Source organism: Chionomys nivalis, chromosome 25 (genome assembly GCF_950005125.1).
Source record: "Chionomys nivalis chromosome 25, mChiNiv1.1, whole genome shotgun sequence".
Lineage (NCBI taxonomy): Eukaryota > Metazoa > Chordata > Mammalia > Rodentia > Cricetidae > Chionomys > Chionomys nivalis.
The window spans coordinates 4634994-4655655 of NC_080110.1; the positions used below are offsets into that span (position 1 = coordinate 4634994).

At 46.1% G+C, this 20662-nt stretch overlaps 1 protein-coding gene across 1 annotated transcript in view; it reads right to left on the reverse strand.

Annotated features, from left to right (window-relative positions):
* Dram1 (DNA damage regulated autophagy modulator 1) overlaps positions 1-20434 on the reverse strand; it is a 34533-nt gene extending 14099 nt beyond the window's left edge. The window contains exons 1-3 of the mRNA XM_057758256.1: positions 20030-20434; positions 6770-6837; positions 3692-3834 (exon numbers count right to left, since the gene is read on the reverse strand). Of these exons, the coding sequence (XP_057614239.1) occupies positions 3692-3834; positions 6770-6837; positions 20030-20160 (342 nt within the window). The 5' untranslated portion in view covers positions 20161-20434. The remainder of the gene's footprint in view (positions 1-3691; positions 3835-6769; positions 6838-20029) is intronic.
* Between the last annotated feature and the right edge of the window lie 228 nt (positions 20435-20662).

Below are 20662 nucleotides of genomic sequence, written 5' to 3' on the forward strand. Positions count from 1 at the left end.
AAGGTGGAAAGCTGGCACATTCCTTGGACTCAGAAGCTTTTGCAAGTTTCAAGGCCATGAAGTGCAGAAAACAGAACCTTGGGTATTTTCTTTTTGCCATAATGAACACCTCAGTTTTTTTTTAAAAAAGGGATTAGTTTTGACAATGGGTTCTTGATCCTATTGCACGTAATGGCTTTGTGGGAGCCTAGGTAGTTTGGATGCTCACCTTAATAGACCTGGATGGAGGTGGGTGGTCCTTGGACCTCCCACAGGGCAGGGAAACCTGCTTGCTCTTTGGGCTGAGGAGGGAGGAAGACTTGATTGGGGGAGGGGGGGAATGGGAGGTGGTGGCGGGGAAGAGGCAGAAATCTTTAATAATTAAATAAATTAATTAATAAAAAAAAGAAAAAAAAGTGAAAAAAAGGATTAGTTTTAAGGTATAAATAGTAATTGTATATATCCATGATGTTTATGTAAGTTCTGTATATGTTTATAATGCGACCTGATCAAGATAAGCTCTGTCTCTGTGGTGAATGTGTGCTACCACGTCTGGCTTGTTTCCATTTGTTTGTTTGTTGATTGAGATAGGTTCTGGCTACGTAGCTGAGGCTGGCTTCCAACTTGTAATCCTCCTCCCTCAGCCTTTTGAGTGCTAGAATCACAGCTGTGTGCCACCACACAGGCTTATGGTGTGCGTGCAGGCCATGGTGCATGGTCAAGACAACTTTGGAAGTCAGTTTTCTCCCTCTATGGTGGATTTTGGGGCTTGAGTTCAGGCCCCACAGCAAGGGCTGATATCTGATGAGTCATCTCTTTGCCCTGATTTACAGCTCTTAATTGGCTTTTTTTTCCCAGTTCATCACTTTAACCACTTGACTGTGACTACACAAGCATTGGATTTTCTTTCTGTTCTGGAATCAGCCACTCTTTTTGTTTTGTTTTGTTTTTTGGTTTTTTGAGACAGGGTTTCTCTGTGTAGCCCTGGCTGTCCTCGAAATCAGAGATCCACCTGCCTCTGCCTCCCAAGTGCTGGGATTAAAGACTTGTGCCACCACTATGGTGCTTCAGCCACTCTTTTATTCCGTAAAATAAACAGTAAAATAAAATTTATTTATAAAAATAAAAAGTAAGCGCTCCCTTGCTTCAGTTCCTTTAGAGTCCACTATGAGGGAGATGGCGCGATAGTTGTCTTTTCTGCATCTGGCTTATTTCATTTTGTGTGGGGTGCTGTTCGTGTGTGTGTGTGTGTGTGTGTGTGTGTGTGTGTTCATGTGTCCACACGAAAAGCAGAGGTCAACCTCGGGCGTCATTGCTCAGGAGCCCCCACCTTGTTTGGACAGGGTCCCTCACTGACCTGTAACTCACCAATCGTGTTAAGCCAACTGACCAGGGGTCTGCCTGTCTCTGTGTCCTCAGTGCTGGTGTCGCCTGAGTTACGTGGGCTCTGCGCACGTTATCAGTGGACAGCAATCTCCCAGCCCCTGGCTCATTTCACTTAACATGCTGTCTTATGCTATCACCTCACAGGACGGAATTCTGTGCAGAAAATGAAGCCTTGGCAGAAATAAATGAGGCAAACACAAGGCAGGTAACCTGCGCACCCAGTGGGGGAAGCAAAGCTGTGGCCATCTCAGGAAGATTTAAATGATCAAACTCCGGAGCCTCCTCCAATCTCTCTTGGTCTCATAGTTCAAATTCTTCTCCAGGTCCACAGCTTGTAGCAAGCTAAAAATGTACCACGGGCCCTCAAACAAGGACACTGTGGGGAAAGGTTTAGGAGCGCACAGACAGGGCAAACAGTGGATGCCCACGGAAGTCGTAAAGCTCCTACGTCTGGATTTTTGTAAGGACTTAACTCATGGACGCTTTAAGGTGAGTTTAGGAGAAAATCCATAATATCATAAATCTGTCCTTTGTGATTTTACACCCTATAATGCTATTCAGAGGAGAAAGTGGTATTATCATGCCATATTACATGAAAGCATATTTTATCATATTATCAAAGCACACTTTCCTCCCGCTAAACAATTCATATACACTCACTGATAAGGCTTATCGTTCAAAGGTCCTCTACCCCGGTTGTCATGCTGTCTGATGCAGAGCTGTAAACTGTGCCGTTCTAAGAACCATCCCCGCCCCGTGGGTCATTCTGAATATGTAGTACTGTATAAGGAAGGTGGCCTTTCACCCTAACTATTGGCAAACAGCCCTGAGCTTCCTGCGGTGCTTTATCATGAGCTTCCCACCCCCACCCCACCCCAATGCTAACAGAGCGCGCCTCCCTTGATGGGTGCAGAGACAGTGAGTCTGTGGGGTTCATGAGATGCACGCCAGGCCGAGGCCACTCCGACCGGGCTCCAGTTCCATGCGGGAGTAGACAATAGAGCATGGATGGACAGCAGGTGACATAGGAAGGTTTGCACTTATTCCTGTGTACGGCACGTCCTGGAGCAGCCCACTAGAGTGAAGCCTGCCGTCTTTGTGTAAAAACAGGCATCATACAAGATCATTGCTGGTGGGGAGAAGGTTAGAGATTCCCCTAGGCAGAATCTGAGGCCTCCTGTAGAAACCCATCCTGCTCTCCCGTAGAGACAACAGAGGGCAAGACCATCACGGTGGCTATGACTACGACAGCCACCGAGAGCGGACGGCTGACTACTGTACACTGATTCTCTCTGGTCCAATCCTTGTAACCGTCTTAAGAGGTGGGGACTGTCAGAAGTATGAACAGGAAGCTTAGATTTTTCTAAGATATTAAATAGCTTCTCCATAGACAAATCAAATGCTCTCTTGGAAAAGACTGTGGGATGAGCAGGGCTCTAAAAATTAAAGAAAAGGTGTGGGTCCTGGAATAGAGGCCGTATTCTGGTTCTGTAAACTAAATTCACTGAAGAAACCTGAGCAAATGATTTCACCCCCATAAACCAAATCTTCAACAAAAGAGAGAGGTTAGGAGCTTCTCTTTGAGTAAACGATGGATCATATCCAACGGCAGAGACGTAAGCATTGGCTCAATTGTTTACAAAGCTAAAGTATCGCTTGCTTCACACTACATGAATATGAACTAGAGAACCAGGTGTTGTACTTCATGCCTGCAATCCCTGCACTCAGAAGACTGAGGCAGGAGAACTCAGCATTAGTAGTTTTAAGGTTAAATCTCTGTGTGTGAGTGTGCGTGTGTGTGTGTGCACGTGCACACACATAATGAAAATGAGGCCTGCCGAAAGTTCCAGACCAAGCTGAGCCATATAGAAGAGGATAAAGAAGGGCCCTTTTTTTTTTTTTAAATGAGGCTGGCAGGTGGTGGTGCACACCTTTAAACTCAGTACTTGGGAGGCAGAGGCAGGCGAATCTCTGTGAATTCGAGGGTAGCCTGGTCTGCAAAGTGAATTCCAGGACAGCCAGGGCTGTTACACAGAGAAATCCTGTCTCAAAAAACAAAACCAAATAAACAAAATGAAAACGAGGAGCAGTACCGAGCCTGCAGCACCACTGGAGGTGCACGCTCTCATTAGCTTGTGTACATAAACCCTTCTCCCCAGGTCCCAAGCAAGAATGATGACCATGGTAAAACTCAACCCGATCCTAGCTCTTTGGCCGTCTCCCAGGTCTCCCAGGTCTCCCAGCACAGGCTGGTTTTTGAATTCCTGCTTCTCTACTCATGCATGGGCTCTTCCATGGTCAACCACCCCAAACACTCAGGCCATACCTGAAAATTGGCTACAATGCCCATTCCAAAACACCCCACAAATCCAAGAACCAAGGACACCAAGTTGAAGACAGGAGTGCCGAAGTAGCAGGTCTCGTTTTGCTTCTCCACTATTTTGTATCTCATGTACATTGTAGCCGCACCTGAGGGGGAAAAAGTACGGTCTAGTGAATTTTAATCCCTGATTTTTTTTTTTTTTAATGAAAAACAAGAACACGTGTGAGTCATTTTTTTATTTCACACAAAATTTCTTAATTATGGCCGGGAGTGTAACATGAGGCCTTGGGTTTGATTCCCAGAACAGGAAAGAAAGAAGTCCTGATTGCAATACATTTAGTTCTTCCATTCTCCGCCCCATGTGGTGTGTGTGTGTGTGTGTGTGCACACATACATGCACACGCACACACACACAGGGCATTGCACTCCATGCGTTATTCTATGACTTGCTTTTCTCACTTAACAATGGACCATGAAGCTTCTTTCAAATTACTGCAAAATAAATCTACACTGTCATTTTCCAGGGGCTTCAATATGGCGTGTGAGATCCTGTCTTTATTTTGCTCTTCTCTTATGGACGGTGTTCTACTTTGCTCCCCGGGTTTTCCAGCTACAACCCATACTCCCTTAACACTCCTGACTTGTAAATTTGGGGTACGTTTTCAGAGTAGCAGTCTAAGGTTAAAAAAATAAACGTGTGCGTGCGTGCTTAAAAAGCTGAGAGGCAGGTCTCACTCGCCCCGAGTCTGCCTAGGCGGGAGTGTAACTGTGTGCAAACCCTTTGAAATGAACAGTCATCTGAGGCATGAAGACGGGAAACTTTGATTGGTATTTCCTCTTTAGTGGGCGGTAGCACTTTCAGCCTCCTGAAAACTGCCTTTTGGTTTTTTGGGTGTCTTCTGAGAATTACATGGCCATGTTGCAGTCATATTTTCCCCCTGGGTTCAAGCTGTAGTGACGTTGACACATTCTGCGCACCAGTCTTCCGTCTACTGCTGATATGAAATGTTTTCTTCTGGGCCGTTTGTGAAGTGTGTAAAATGTGTGTGTGACCCTCACCTCTGAGAAGGTGGACTTTGTGCGTATTTGCACAGTTAAGGCCACATTGGGCAACCTAGAAGAGACTTTATCTCAGCATTTTAACAAGTTAAAAACAAAGTAAATAAAAAGCAGACTCACAAGGGGCGATGACGGCGCGTGGCGAGAGTCCCAGCCTTTCAAAGCCTAACGAAGAATGACAAGTTCTACCCAACCTCTGGCCACACAGCAAGGGGAAAAGCTAAACCTGAACACTTAGCCCCATTTTAAAATTTAAATATATTCATGGCGTGTATTGGGTCTAAAGCCTGAACCTATGGCTGGCAGCGCTCAAACAATTACTCGCTCTTCTAAGTCTGGTTCGGCAAAGATGCATGGAAAGGCTTTGGGACTGACTGGCCCTCTCTTTCTTTCATCCCCCTTTCTCACCTCCAAACCCAGTTGGGAGAGCCCACAAACAGGTGAGCGAGAGAAACTTTCTGCTAAGTAGCACAAATTCTAAAGCGGCCCTCCCACGCCCTCCGGAGGGTTCCTGGCAGTCCTCCTGGCCTGCTCCAGGAGGAGAGAGAGGATAGACTCTGAGGGTTCCACAGGGCAGAGGATAAAAGGATGGAGAGCCACCCCACTCCCATCCCCACCCCATCCCCCGACTCACAACCCCCCTCCCATCTGACACCTGTATCCTCCAGTCCTCTGGCAGAAGACCAAGTTTTACATCAATGGCAAAGCAATTGGAATCAGTGCGCATGATATTAATTGGCTCATTACAGGATTCCATCCCATCCATCATTTCTACCTGACTTCTGAGGAATGGACAGGAAATATATATATATACCTGAGACAGATACAAACTGCTCTTTTTATCTTCTTATTTCTCCTCACAAGTCAGCCGTTCCCAGTCTATAAAAGGCAATCAAGTCCCCTGAATTGCTTTGGTTTGGATTTATGGAGCAAACCCAGCTCTGCCTACATGCCAGGCAAGTGATCAATCACTCTTCTCCACCCTGGCTCCACGTGCCTATGTACAACATGTATTCCCTGAGCCCTGTTACAGTTCTTGACTGAGCAAACGGGTAGGTAGCTCAGGAACATGCTTCTAACCCCAGCTGATTCCATGCAAGCTGGCCTCAGAATACATTTTAAGACATGGCCTGAGCCAGGCGATGGTGGCGCACGCCTTTAATCCCAGCACTTGGGAGGCAGAGGCAGGCAGATCTTTGTGAGTTCGAGGCCAGCCTGGTCTACAAGAGCTAGTTCCAGGACAGGCTCCAAAACCACAGAGAAACCCTGTCTCGAAAAAACAAAAAACAAACAAAAAAAGACATGGCCTTACACGGTGGATTCCTCACGTGCCTTGGTTACAAATGAGGCTTTTTTGTTGTCGTTTGGTGGGGCTGGGATTCTCCATGTCGAGACAGCCCTGGCTATCCTGGAACTCACTCTGTAGACCAGGCTGGCCTGGAACTCAGAGATCTGCTTGTCTCTGCCTCCCAAACGCTGGGGTACAAATAAGTCTTTTAAAACTAAATTTCCTGAAAATCCCTCTCAGCCCAGAGAGGTGACTCGGCAGTTAAGCAATCTTGTTGCTCTATCACGAGGACTGGCGTTCAGATCCAAGCACCCATATCGAGTGACTCATAAATGCTTCTAACTCTAAGGGCTATGACTTCCTCTTTCTAGCCCCCGAGGACACCGGCACATGCATGTCTGTGTACACACACAAACAATGAAAATTAATCTCTGACGCATGCGTATTTATGCATGCACACACACAAATAATAATATATCTTAGGTAAAATAAAATTTTAGAAGTTTGGGGTTTAAAACCACCTCTTACAAACCCTGTGCCAGATTACCAGATAAGTCATAGTTCTATAATAAGGCTATAAATAATTCTGAATTTTTTACATACTTTAGTCTCTCAAAGTGGTGCAAAATTCTAGTTATACAGGTTGTGCTCTTTTGCAAAGTACACAAACTATAGATAACATTTCATTTCACGTGAGACTGTAGATTTCTCATTTATAATAATCGTGCACTTACCAAGAAATGCGGAGAAGTTTATCATAAACCCAAAGATACCACTCTCTGGAGGTGTGGTTCCTGTGTCACTGAGAAAGAACAAAATAAAATATCTGAATTATTTCTAAAAGAACTTCAATCCGAACCCCTGGACAGATAACTGGTCCGTTTTATATTGGTCTTCCTAGGTGTTCACTGAATTCCAAAGATATCACTTGAAGTTGTTCTAAGGTGTTTTTGTTTGGGCTCTAAAGAAACCTAAAATTGCTTTTCCGCCAAAAAAAAAAAAAAAGATAACATTTAGGGCTAGGGAAATGAATCTGTCAATAAAGTGCTTGTGACAGGAGCGTGAGGCCTTGAGTTTAATCCCCAGCATCCATGTGATATGTCTGGGTGTGGTACCTCAATTTGTATTCCCAAAGGACCCACTGGCTGCCCAGACAGCCCAGATGAATCGGTGAGCAATCTTTTCTTGAGAGGGAGAGCAAATGAGTGTGTGAGTTTGGCCTCCAGAAGTATGTGCACACACACACACACAAGCACTAATACTGCACCTACACATTCACATGTACTCACGCATACATGAAGACATACATGGCCCTCAAAGGGAGTAGCACTATTAGATGTGGCTTGTTGGAGTCAGTGTGGTCTTTTTGGAGGAAGTGTATCACTGGGGAAGTGGGCTTTGAGGTCTCATATATGCTCAAGCCACGCCCATTGAGATGATCACTTCCTGTTGCCTGGAAGCCAAGATGTAGGACACTCAGCTCCCTCACCAGCACCATGGTGGACTGAACCTCTGAACTGTAAATGAGCCAACACAATTAAATGTGTTCCTTTATAAGAATTGTCCTGGTCTTGGTGTCTCTTCACAGCAATAGAAACCCTAAGATACACACGGATAAAAGCTAGAAGGTGTTTAAAATAAACGGCAAGACTGTCTCTCAAACAACCCCACCTCATAAGCTCAATATGAAGAATTGAGTGAGACTGTTTTGGAAACAAAAATAACTGAAAAATATGCTTGAAAATTCCATGGTTGAGATATTAAATGCACACAAATGCACACGTTATAATGACTAGATTTATGCACAATGACAAAGAATTGAACCATACTATCCATCACTGCTGAGCACTCTATGGAAGCCTACAGGAAGGGAACCTCTGTCACAGCTGTCCTTGGCTATAAGTAGCCCCTAGGCCATGGGTCGACTATGCCTGTTAGAGTCTTTTGTTATTATTATTATTTTTAATTCATTTTTCTTTTTTTGTTTTTTACATACAATATTCTGTATGCCTGTAGTCCAGAAGGGGGCACCAGATGGTTGTGAGCCACCGTGTGGTTGCTGGGAATTGAACTCAGGACCTCTGGAAGAGCAGGCAATGCTCTTAACCACTGAGCCATCTCTCCAGCCCCTGCCTTTTAGAGTCTTAAAAGTATGCTCATTTGGTCAATTGTCTTAACAAAATGAGGTTCCTAGTAATAAAAGAAAGTCTTGCTGGGTGGTGATGGTGCTCGCCTTTAATCCCAGCACTCGAAAGGCAGAGGCAGGTGGATCTCTGTGAGTTTGAGGCCAGCCTGGTCTACAGAGTGAGTTCCAGGCCAGCTAGGGCTATTACACAGAGAAACCCTGTCTCGGGAGGGGAAAAAAGAAAGTCTTGGGTGCTATCAGTTACTTAGGTGACTCAGAAAGAGTCGAAGAGCGAGCACACACAGGCACCCAGTCCATCAGAGAAGCGTTGGGCATGTTCTATTTTCTTTTCATTGGTGCCAGGTTAAAACTGTCAGACTGCTCACAAGCACCTTTTCCAACTTAAAAATGATGACGGAGGTGCTCCCAACATGCAACGGCTTGCACGGGCTCAGGACACTTCCTCTTCCCAAACCAGCTCTGAAATGTATATGCTGGAAACCGATCTCGTTGAACAGACACACTTCCAAGCAGGCGGACAATTCTACAAGAAGCCCGTGCGTGCAGAAAGCAGGTAAAGTCTGACACTTAACTCTTCAAGAGGGTGCAACGAGGCTAAGAGCGGCTGGGAACAAACACCCGGACTCCCAGGTGTTTCCATCTTGGCGTCAGAGCCTGATTAGGGCAGAACATCCCCACTTCCCCAGCTTCCTACACTCAAGGAGGACTGGAGAGTACTACGCATGTGCAGGCGGCCCTGTCGCGCCCAGGGCTGAGCGGACCAGGGGGAAGGGACAGTAGCCAGGAACACAATAATGGCAGAGACAGCCTGAGCCCGCAGGCGGCACATCTACAGATGATTAAGTCTGATAAGGACATCAGGCCTTCCTGTCTCTGCCTTAGGGTGTAAAAAAAAAATCAAAACCAGTGAGGCACCTCACAGTGCTTGGCATTCATTTGCCACCTTAGGCGTGCTAGGGGACAGGAGCTGGCATAGAGGTGCGAGTGTTTCAGAAGGGAAGGAACTAGCATAACCGGTCGCTATTCAAGACAAGTATGTGGCTTTATGAGGGGTAAAAAACGTTCGAAAGGCTGTGAAAAAACAACTAGATGGGGCACTCGTCTAATGATGGCAGACCAAGACACATGTCACAAGCCCGAACGCAGTGTGTGTCTGTAGGGCATCAGACACGGGATCTGGAAGTTCAGACTCTCAGAATGGTATTTTCTTCTTGTCTATCTGTTTCAAACCATAGAGGCACAATGTGGCTCATTGATGGAGTGTGTGATTCATCTGAGGGAAGGTTTCGGTTAAAATAGGAAAATAAATAAATAATAAATTAATAAAAATGAATAAATAAATAAAACACATAAATAAATGGATGAATAAACAAATAAATGGACAAACAAATTCCTACAGGCAGAACATAAAGCACCCTGTAAATAACATATTTATTTACATATATATTTATTGAATGAGTGACTCTCACTCTCCACCCCCAAAAAGACTAGCCAAGACTTGGTGGACACACACCTATAATTCCAGGACTTGGGAGGTTCAGGCAAACTATGAATTCAAGGCCAGCTTGGGCTACATAGCAAGACCCTGAAAAAAAAGGCCTAATTTAAATCACTTATTGAATATTAATTATGCATCTGGCATGGTGTTATGTTTACTGTACTGTTTGCAATTGCACCTTCAGGAGCCTCGCTGAACGTTTGTGGGGAGTGTCTTCTATAAATTCCATTTTATTCAGGGAGAAATTGGGTATGTGAGAGGCTTCACAACTTGTTTAAGTTACAGAGGGATCTGTACCTAACGTCCAGCAACCTGATTCCCTGGCAGTCAAAGCAAGCCGTCAGAATGACTGGGGGGTGGGACCACTAATGTGTTGACAACCGTTTACTAGACAGCTCTAGAAGATGCTTGGTTGGCTAGCATTTGTCAAGTCCTTACATGGGAAACAAAGGTTACCAAAATCCAAGACACTGAGCCTGGAGTTGGGAAGAGAAGCACACAGGTGGCTCTCGGGAGACATAGCTGCTGGTCCCAGCACATCATAGCAAAGATCCCCTGGGAAATGAGAAGGGACCACTATGCCTTTGCTGTAGACGAGGAAGGGATTAAGTAGGTGAGAACTCGAGGCTCCTCAAACAACAGAATTTAACTGTAAAGTCTCTTTGACAAGCACGATTCTGGATGCACAATAACTACCATCAATGCGTCATCTCACACCCAGGAGGCTCATAGTTGGCTACTTTTTGCCACCATAAGCAGCTACACTACAATAATTTAAAAAAAAAACTTTGCTATGACTCCTTAAAAATAGTATTATACTTTATTCACTGATCAATAAAACATACTATAAAACTATCAGAATTCATCAACAAGAAGTAGGTGTGGTTGCTCACTCTGTATTCCCAGACTATGAGAGGATGAGGCAAGAGGATCACCTCAAGTTCAAGGCCAACCTAGGCTCACGTTGTGAAACTGTCTCAAGGAAAAAAAAAATCAGAAAACCAAACCATTTGAGTCACAATTTCCTACATCTATCAGATAAGAATAGTCAGATTTGGGGTTTTTTACTCACAGATAAAACAGTACCTAATTGCATGAGCCAATTTTTTCTCAAGAACATTTTGTGAAAAGCTTCTAAGCAGCAAATAAAATCTGGCCATATCTACAAACTTTATGGAATAGTATTATTGGGAAGCGGGGGGGGGGGTGAGGGAAGACAATGGAAGATGATCTATGTGGAAGGGGTAAGGGATATGCAAGATGAAGACAGAGGAATGGGGGATGGAGATGCCTTGTAAGAAAGAGATAAACAGCTGGGAGGTGGCGGACACCTTTAAGCCCAGCACTCAGGAGGCAGAGGCAGGAGGATCTCTGCGTTTGAGGCCAGCCTGGTCTACAGAGTGAGTTCCAGTACAGACTCCCAAGCTACAAACAGAAACCTTGTCTCAGAAAAGAAAAGGTAAACAAAAACAAAACACAGTAGTATACATATTCCATAACTAAACTTCCATAACATAACTTGTATGCTAACTTAAAATTTAATAAATAATAATAGTAAGTAATAAATAATAGCATTGTTTGTACATTAGTAAAAGTAAAAGGGTTCTTATTAGCAATGAAAAATGTCTTTATGCTGGATGTGGTGGTAAAGATTTTAATCCCAGGTCTAGAGAGATGGCTCAGTGGTTAAGAGCATTGACTGCTTTTCCAGAGGTCCTGAGTTCAATTCCCAGCAACCACATGGTGACTCACAACCATCTATAATAAGATCTGGTGCCAACTTCTGTCTGGAGGGACACATGCAGGAAGAACATTGTATACATAATAAATAAACAAACAAATCTTTAAAAAAAAAAGATTTTAATCCCAGAACTTTGGAGGCAGAGGCAAGCAGAGCTCTGTGAGTTCAAGGCCAGCCTAGTCCATATATTGAGTTCCAGGCCAACCAGGGTTACGTAGTGATACCCTGTTTAAAAAGAAAAGGAGAGAGGAGGGGAGAGGAGAGGAGAGGAGAGGAGAGGAGGGGAGGGGAGGGGAGGAGAAGAGAGGAGAGGAGTCTTCATAGGTCTGTCAAGTCTCTGATATTACATATTACATGATAAGTAAACATTGAGCAATCCCTTCCACCAGATGTGGAAATGCAATAAATGTATTAACAGCAAGGGGCATCCAAGAGGCTTTGTGGGTGAGCCTTTTTTAAACTTTCTTTGTAAGCGGAAACTAAATGATGCCATTACACAAGCTCAGAGGTCGAGCAGTTGGCCATCCATATCTGTATCTTTATCCATATCTATTGAACCCATGGATTCAACCCAGCAAGAATCCAAAACACATTTCGAATTGCACGTGTGCTATATATATGCCCTTGTCATTATCCCCTAAACAATACTGTTCAACAGCGACTTTCATAGTATTTACTTTGTATTAGACGTCCTAAGTAATCCAGAGATGGCGAAGTATACAGGAGGCTGCGCAGGTTTATACTCAACCGTGTGCTGTTGTTCTACACAAGGAATTTGAGCAGCATCGACTTCAGCATCCTTAGGAATTTTGTATTCCCAGGGTGTCCAGGAACCAGCCCTTCATAGACACTAAGGGATGTATTTCATTGATAAAGGTATACCTGGGTGCTTGATTCAAGAAACTGGAGAAAGTCGCTTTCCAATCTAGCTGAGCTTAATCCATCCTGCTCCCAGCATGCTTGGCCCTGCCCCAGACCCACACCTCACCTCCCTGGCCTCCTCGTTAAGGAGGAATCTACAGCAACAATCGGGAATAACTTTTCTTCTGCCTGTGGTTTAGAAGTTGTTGAAGCCCTCATAAAGGCAGTGATTTCAAAGCGAGCTGTACCTGGCAAACCAACTGTGGCCACATTTTCTGTGTTTACATTTATATAAATTAAGTCAAGTTTGGAAAATTCCAAGGGATTTGAGGAACATACTCCAAACTAAATTTATGCTCAGGCAGTGAACAATCAGTCACTTTAAGTTCATACAATACAACGAACACATGCTTGATGGTGCGTGACATCCCCACGCATGGACCAATGCACGTGATTCCCACTCCCAAGGTGATAGTTTAACCCGGGGCTGAAGACGCTGAGCATGAGATGTAACATTATTTGTGTCTTCAGACAGAGGATTATTAGCCTAATGCCAGGTTCGGTGTGAGAGAGAGAGAGACAGAGAGAGACAGAGAGAGAGAGAGAGAGAGAGAGAGAGAGACCCTGTCTTGGTGGGATGAGGCCTCTGGGGGACTATACCCTCATTTGATGCAGAATGATCAAATGGGGTGAACATGAATCCCAAGATGTGGGATATATATGTATACATGCCACATACAATAAATAAGTAAATATAAAATTAAAGGCATTGGAGTGGCTAAGTACGACAGCATGTGACTGTAAATTCCAGCATTTAGGAGCCTAAAGCAGCAGGACCTGGAAGGAGTCTGAGGCCAACCAGGGGGACTTAACAAGAATTCTGTCTCTGAGTTGGGTAGTGGTAGTACCTGTCTTTAGGGTACCTGTCTCAGGGTTTGAGTCAGTCTGGGGGACTTAAGAAGTCTGTTTCCCTCCGAAAAGGAAAAATAAAATTCGCCTAGTCCAGGATTGGGTCACTGTTAATTTTCAAACCTAAATTCTCAATCTCAATTTGTAGCTGGGCAGTGGTGGCACACACCTTTAATCCTAGCACTCGGGAGGCAGAGGCAGGCGGATCTCTGTGAGTTTGAGGCCTGGTCTACAAAGAGTTAATTCCAGGACAGGCTCCAAAGCTACAGAGAAAACCTTGTCTCAAAAAAACAAAAATAAGCCGGGCAGTGGTGGCGCACGCCTTTAATACCAGCCTGGTCTATAAGAGTTAGTTCTGGGACAGGCTCCAAAACTACTGAGAAACCCTGTCTCGGAAAACCAAGAAAAAAAAATTAGCGTTATCATACGCTATGCTCCCATGGCAATGGAACCGCGCTTATGTAAAGGCAACGCGGGCCATCACGGCAGAGTTCCTGTGTCCATTAACTTTAGATGTTTGGTCTGGTTTCCCACTCATGTGGCGGTAGGCAAGTTTTTAAAGAGAGTTTTCCTTTTTTTTTTTTTTTTTTGGTAGCAGTACTGTCTTAGGTAGGTTTCCTATTGTTGTGGCGAGACACCATGATCACGGCATCTCATCTCATATCATTGGGGTGGCTCATTTATAGTTTCAGTGGTTCAGTCCGTTATCACCGTGGCAAGGTTCACGGCAACGTGCAGGCAGATATGCTGCTGGAGCCTAGTGCCGCACGGCAGGCCACAGGAAGTCAACTGAAAGTCACTCTGGATGCAGTCTGAGTGAAAGAGACCTCAAAACCAGCCCCGCCCCCACAGTTACGCTTTTCCTCCAACAAGGCCACGCCCCCTAATGGTACCACTCCCTTTGGGGCCGTTTTTCTCTCAAACCACAACTACTAGCTACTTCATGGCCTCATTCTATAGCCCTAGCTCAACTGCATCTCAATAGGTAGCCCAGGCTGGCCTTGAACTCACCTCCCTTTGCCTCTCAAGTGTTGAGGTTATAAGTATGAGCCACCACAGTTTGATGTTTTTTTTTTTTTAAAGACAGTCTCTTCCTCTGTAGTCCTGACCAGCCTCAGATTCACAGAGATCCACCTGCCTCTGCCTCCCTAATGCTGTAATTAAAGGAGTATACTCTGCCTCCCTAGCGCTGAGTATACCACCATATACAGCTGTAATTTTCCTCTTGAAATTAAAGTCCTGACCAGACTTTTCATATCATTTACTATTTAACTGGTTCCCTCTTTGCAATGTCTTAATTCTATAGCTAGCTGGGGTTTCTCCCGTTGTTTACTGAGCGGAAATTATGGCTGTGAAGAACTGCATAGGTGCTCAAAGACCACATACACTGTCTCTCCAGACCACACTCCCACAGAAACTAAGGTGGATCCGCTTACAAGAGGCCAGTCCAGGACCCAGGACTGACAGAACTCTAAGAGTGTAGGGTCACATGGCGGGCATGAGCAGGCGTCCAAGGAAAGCTTAAGAGTGCCGCCTGGGTGTTATGGGCGGAAGCCCAAGAAGATAAGTGGATTCTAGAGCACCTGGAAGAGGAAAGAGAAACTCCAAATTAGGCCTGGTTGCTTGTGCTTGGGGGTGTGGGCGTGGCCTAATCCTAGGAGATAGGTTTCCTTCATTCTTGGTTTTGATACTCTTGCATAAACTGATTTATAATGCACACAAAAATACCGCTTTATATACTCCAACTTACTGCGTACAGTGGGTCTGATTCTGTGTTTCTTTTTTTTTTTTTGGTTTTTCGAGACAGGGTTTCTCTGTGGTTTTGGAGCCTGTCCTGGAACTAGCTCTTGTAGACCAGGCTGGTCTCGAACTCACAGAGATCCGCCTGCCTCTGCCTCCCGAGTGCTGGGATTAAAGGCGTGCGCCACCACCGCCCGGCCTGATTCTGTGTTTCTAATTTAACCATAGGATAGAGAGCCTGTTTGTTTAAAATGTTGAAAACATATAAAAATATTCGAGGAAGATTCTTATAACGTCTTACTGACCTCAGCAGCCCTCTGCCACAAACACTTTTTATGGGTCTATCTGAGGAGCTGGTGATGACCCAGGGCCTGGTCCAGGCTGAGCATGTGTTTTTTGCTTTATTTTGGTTTTGTTGTAGTTGTTGTTGTTTGTGGGATTTTTTTTTTTTTGAGACAGGGTCTTTGTCTGTTATTCTGTCTATCCTGCAGCTGACTATGTAGACCAGGCTGGTCCTGAACTCACAGAGATCTGACCGCTTCTGCCTCCTGAGTGCTGTGGATTAAAAGCGTGCCCCACCACACTAAGCCTGTGCTCCCATCTCTGAGTTTAGCCCCTAGTTCTTTGGTGGTCGCTAAAAGTCTTCTTTACCTCAGGCTGTCCTTGCGACTGTGGCAGCGTCTCAAATCCTGCCCCTGCTGGGTGCTGAGATTAAGTTGCGCTCTAACAAACCCAGTTTCCTAGTAATCTTCTTCGTGCAAGCTGATACAAGTGCATTTGGCTTTCTCCTCTCTTTGTTTCTAACTGCAGATAGCAAGTTTTGCTTTTTCTCCAGGTAAGAATGTATCTTGGACATTTATCCATCAGAATGCAGTGATTCAAAGATAGGATACCACACACAGGGGCTTTAGCTTGAAGCACTTCATTCTTTGGCTAATCTATTTGTCTAGCAAGCCCTTTGTTATGGCTATTTTAATAGTTTCCAGGCGTACAGAAAATGATGTCATCGTAACTCAGTGGGCGAGACCTTGTCACACACAGAAAATAACTAAATGAGTAACTAGAAACACCGAGCAACCTTGCCGATAGGCATTTCTTTCACACAGACAGGCAAACCTGCAGGATACTTTTCCTGAAAAAAAAAAGGGCAGCTGCTACATCACAGGATGCAGTCATCCTTTTTGGAAAAATCTTCACTAAAGTCCCTCCATACAATTAAAAATCAAGGGCTGGAAAGAAGACTCAATGGTTAAGAACACTGCCTGCTCTTCCAAAAGACCCAGGTTTGATTCTCAGCACCCACTCGGAGACTGACAACTGTCTGTCACTCCAGTCCTGGGGGGGGGGTGTCCAACACTTTCTCTAGTCTCCTGGGGCATCAGGCATGTGCATGGTGCACAGACATACATGTAGGCAGAACACCCATCAATAACAATAATAATAAATTTTAAAATTTAAAATCAATTTACATTCCCAGGAGCAATGTATGAAGGGTCTGTTTCTTTCCCAAACTTCACCAATAGTGCTAGCAAATGGGAAACAGAGGACATTTTCTTTATTTTTTATTATTTATTTTATTTATGTATGAATTTCAGTTTCTTTCCACATCTGAGAACCATCTGAACATTTATGCCACGTAGTAAAGAATAATGGTGCTACTCATTGGGCCTGGTGGTCCACACCCATTATCCAAGCACTTGAGAGGTGGAGGCAGGAAGGCCAATAGTTCAAGGTAATCCTTGGTTTCAGATCAAGTCGGAGGCCAGCCCGGACTACTTAAGGCTTCATTTCAAAAGACAAACAAAACCAAAAAAGGTCGTCAACAGTGTCACAAAGAGAAGTTATCTGATAAGAAGGAAGCTGACTTTGAAGCCGTCCTGGCAAGTGGTTTCCCTCTTATTTCATAAGTGCGCTAAAAATACCAGACTGCCACAATGGCCAAATGGCGTAGGGAGAAACGGCACATCGCCAACCAAACGCCCAATTGGCTGATCTTGTCTTATAGGGATCTGCCATGACCTGGAATGAATAGGCTGGGGAGAGGAGGGCATTTTTCTATACATGCGTGTATTTATGTGGAGCTGGGAATCCAGTCCAGGGCCTTGAAGATGTGAGGCCCGCAGTGGGCTCCACCCGCTTTCAGAGCTCTCCTGGATCTTACATTCCTGATTTGTTAGAAGGCAATGAGTACTGGGGTGAATAAAAGACGGGAATAATGCTTGTGGTTGTCCCCTGGTGCCTTCAAGCAGTTGGACTATAGCTGTGGTTGCCCTGGGAGTGTTAAAACTGCATGGCCTCCAAGATGGGTCAGCGGGTAAAACCACTTGCTGCCAAGCCTGACAGCCAGAGTTTGATCCCTGGGAACCACACGGCATCAGCCGAAAACTGACTCCAACAAATCGTCCTGTTGATGGCTACTTGTACGCCAAGGATCTCATGCATGCGCAAACATAGACCGGTTATAGGAATCCAAGGGTAGTAAGAGGCAGTTTTAAATCTTCAGCTACTCTTCCAGGTATTATTAGGACAGGTTTTGCTAAGATGTTGTTTGAAGGAAGAGTCGAGAAGATCTGTAGATGTCTAGACAGCTGTGGCTGGGACATCAGAGGCGTGTGTGGGAAGAACTGCAGAGACTGCTCAGCAGCTGACTGGCCGTGCATCACAAGGTTTAGGCTAGAGCAACAACAAAACAGAAGGGAGCCGGACTCAGGAGCAGCCAATTTTTATCGCAGCTACTTGGGTGACTGGGTCAGGAGGTTAGAGATGGTAGCATGGGCTACAGCAGGATGCCCAGGTCATGAAGGAAAGGAGGAGGAGACGTTGTTGGATGTGGTTGCAAAGGCCTCTAATCTCAGTACTCGGGAAGCTAAGACAGGAGGAGTGCCGCGAGTATGAAGCTAGTCTGGGCTATGTAGCAAGACCCTGCCTTACAAAAATGAAACAAAAAAAAAAAAAGAAAAGAGAAAAAACAGAAATCAAGACAGACATAGAAAGGAAAGGCAGTGTGATTAGAGGAGATACAGAGACGTGGAGAGAAGAGAGGAGTGGAGAAGAGGGAAGGGAAGGAGAGAGGAAGATCCGCCGAGATAACTGGCAAATACAGAGGCAGGGGGATTTTGTTTGTTTGTTTGGAAAGGTCTCTCTTTGTAGCCTTGACTGTCCTGGAACTCACTATGTACATACCAGGCTGGCCTCAGAGATCTGCCTGTGGAGTTTTTTTTTTTAAAAAAAAAAAAAACTTCATTTTTCTTCTTGCTTTTCTTAGTACTGGGGACTAAGGCCAGGGTTTTGTGCATTGCTAGACAAACAGTCTACACTCCGATTTATTTCCAGTGCCCACATGCTACGTGATGTCTAGCTCTTACCTGCACCACCCCTATGTCAAAGGCTCAGCGTCCCCACCGCTACAAAGGTAGAAGACAGTTACCCAAATCCGCAGGCGCACTTGGTTTGTTTTGGCTTGTAGTTCCTAGCCATAGGGGTCCGTCTTGTGACTCTGTGTCCCATAACTCGGCACTCCTTAAGGCTTTCCTTGTTAGTTTGTTAACCTCTTCCTTGGAGCATCTCTGATTTCAGCATCTCGCCTTATTTTGGCTGATTTACCCACTTTGATCTTCTCCCATTTGAGGGTCACATTAGGGGAACATCAATCATAACTACATCAGACACAAAGACTACAGCCTTGTCTCTGATAGCCTGGCCAGTCCATGTCACAGGTTAGCTAGGTATGGACTTCAGATCGAGGAAAAACATAGCTAGGATTTTCCCAGAAGGGACAGCAGCTCATTTATATACACATCAAAGGGAGGGCATATCTTGATTCAGAAATGAGAGGCAGAAGCCGGGTACCTGGGACGGACGTGGGCCATGAGTACCACGCCAAGGTTTTTTTTTCAGGGACACAGGATCCGTTATTAAAGTTCCTCCAAAGGCAAAGCTACCACTGTTGCCAAACACATAGCCATTAAAGAGGACCAAGCTGTTGTCCCTGCTGTGGATAAAGTGGCCCTCGGGAAAGATGGAGACAAAATAGAAAACGTTACATAGTAACGCAAATGTCACAGTTTTTTTTTTTTTTTTTTTTGACAACTTTAGGCCTCTGACTTTGGAGGCTCCAGGTCCACGAGAGTTTGAGGCAGGCCCCATCCTAAATTTGATGCCCCAGGATCTGACAGTAACTCTGTGTTGCTGTTGCCACAGGGTAACCAGGGCATGAATTCTGTTTCTGACCAGGATGTTGGATTCTGTTTCTGTCGTCTGGTAGCTTTCATACCAATGGTTTATCGATGTACCTTCATCCATTTTTTTTTTTTCTTTCAAGACAGGGTTTCTCTGTGGCTTTGGAGCCTGTCCTGGAACTAGCTCTTGTAGACCAGGCTGGTCTCGAACTCACAGGGATCCGCCTGTCTCTGCCTCCCGAGTGCTGGGATTAAAGGCGTGCGCCGCCACCGCCCGGCCTTCATCCATTTTCTTTCCCGGAAAATAAACTTCAGACATTCACTTCAAGAGCTGTTGAGAAGTTGGGAGGGGGGAGGGGGGCACGTGCCTTTAATCCCAGTGCTAGGGAAAATGAGGTTGGTGGCTCTCTGTGAGTTCAAGGCCAGCCTAGAGTTCAAGCCAGCCAGGGCTACCTAGTGAGAGATCAGTCAGGCTCAGAGAGTGGAGGAGGGAGAAGAGGGACCAGGAGTTTTTTGGAAAGTGAAGGAGAAAGAGATGAGCAGCTAGGCACGTGCCTGGGTCTACTCGTAATGAACCGTGTTGATTCGGAACTATCCTTGCTTCGAGGTCACGGATGACAGCTCTTCCCCAGATTTTCTCCCATACCCCAGGTACCTTCTGATGGTCCTCGGGATGCGGCTGCTCTGTGCAATGTTCCTCAATAAAGGCAGAGCCCAGCTCGCGCTCCCAGTCTCTCTATACAGGCCGGGGGAGGTGGGAGGCGGTGTCAGAGACCACCTTTCATTGTCACACCTTGCCCACACCTTGCCCCTACCTCAAGAAGACGCCGCTGTGCCTGGGCTGGACACCTTCCCTCCCTCTCAGCGGCGCTGTCTTATGGACTCGATCCCCTGGTCCCTGACGCCCCACTTGCCCCTCACCTGATGTAGGGGAGAAAGGGACTGACGTGCCCGGAGAGCACCGCGACCACGTAGGAGATGATGAAGGCTGCGGACGACCATGTCACCAGGAGGAAGGGGACGAAGGCCATTCCCCTGAAGAAGCACAGCATCGCGGTGAGAGGGCGCTGCGCTCGTCGGGCCACGAAGTCGGCTTGCTGCGGGCTGCCTGGAGGCGGTGGCCACGACGCACAGACAGCTAACGTGCGGCGGGACGGAGGCTCTGGGACAGCCAGGGCAGGCCCAGCCCCGAAGGGAGGGAAGCGCTCAGAGGCGAGAGGGCAGAGGGCGGACCGGCAGCCGGGTGGGTGGGGCGCGGGCGGTCCAGGTTTGTTGCGAAACCTGTGAAGTCACAAAGCGGCTGCCTGGTCCCCGCGGAGCTGGGGCGCGCGGCCACCTCCCCGCCCACGCCGGGTCACGCCGGACCGCTCGGCTTCCTTTCACTTTTGCTTGGGACCGCGTCGGGTGGGTGCAGCTGGAGACGCGGGACCCCGCGGGGCTGGTCCGCTCTTGTGCAAGTCAGCGGGCTGGGCTGGATTCCCAGCTCCTCCTTCCTTCCCTTGGGGTTTCCCTCGGAGCCTCTCTCCAGCACCCACTGGGCTTCCTTCCAGGGTC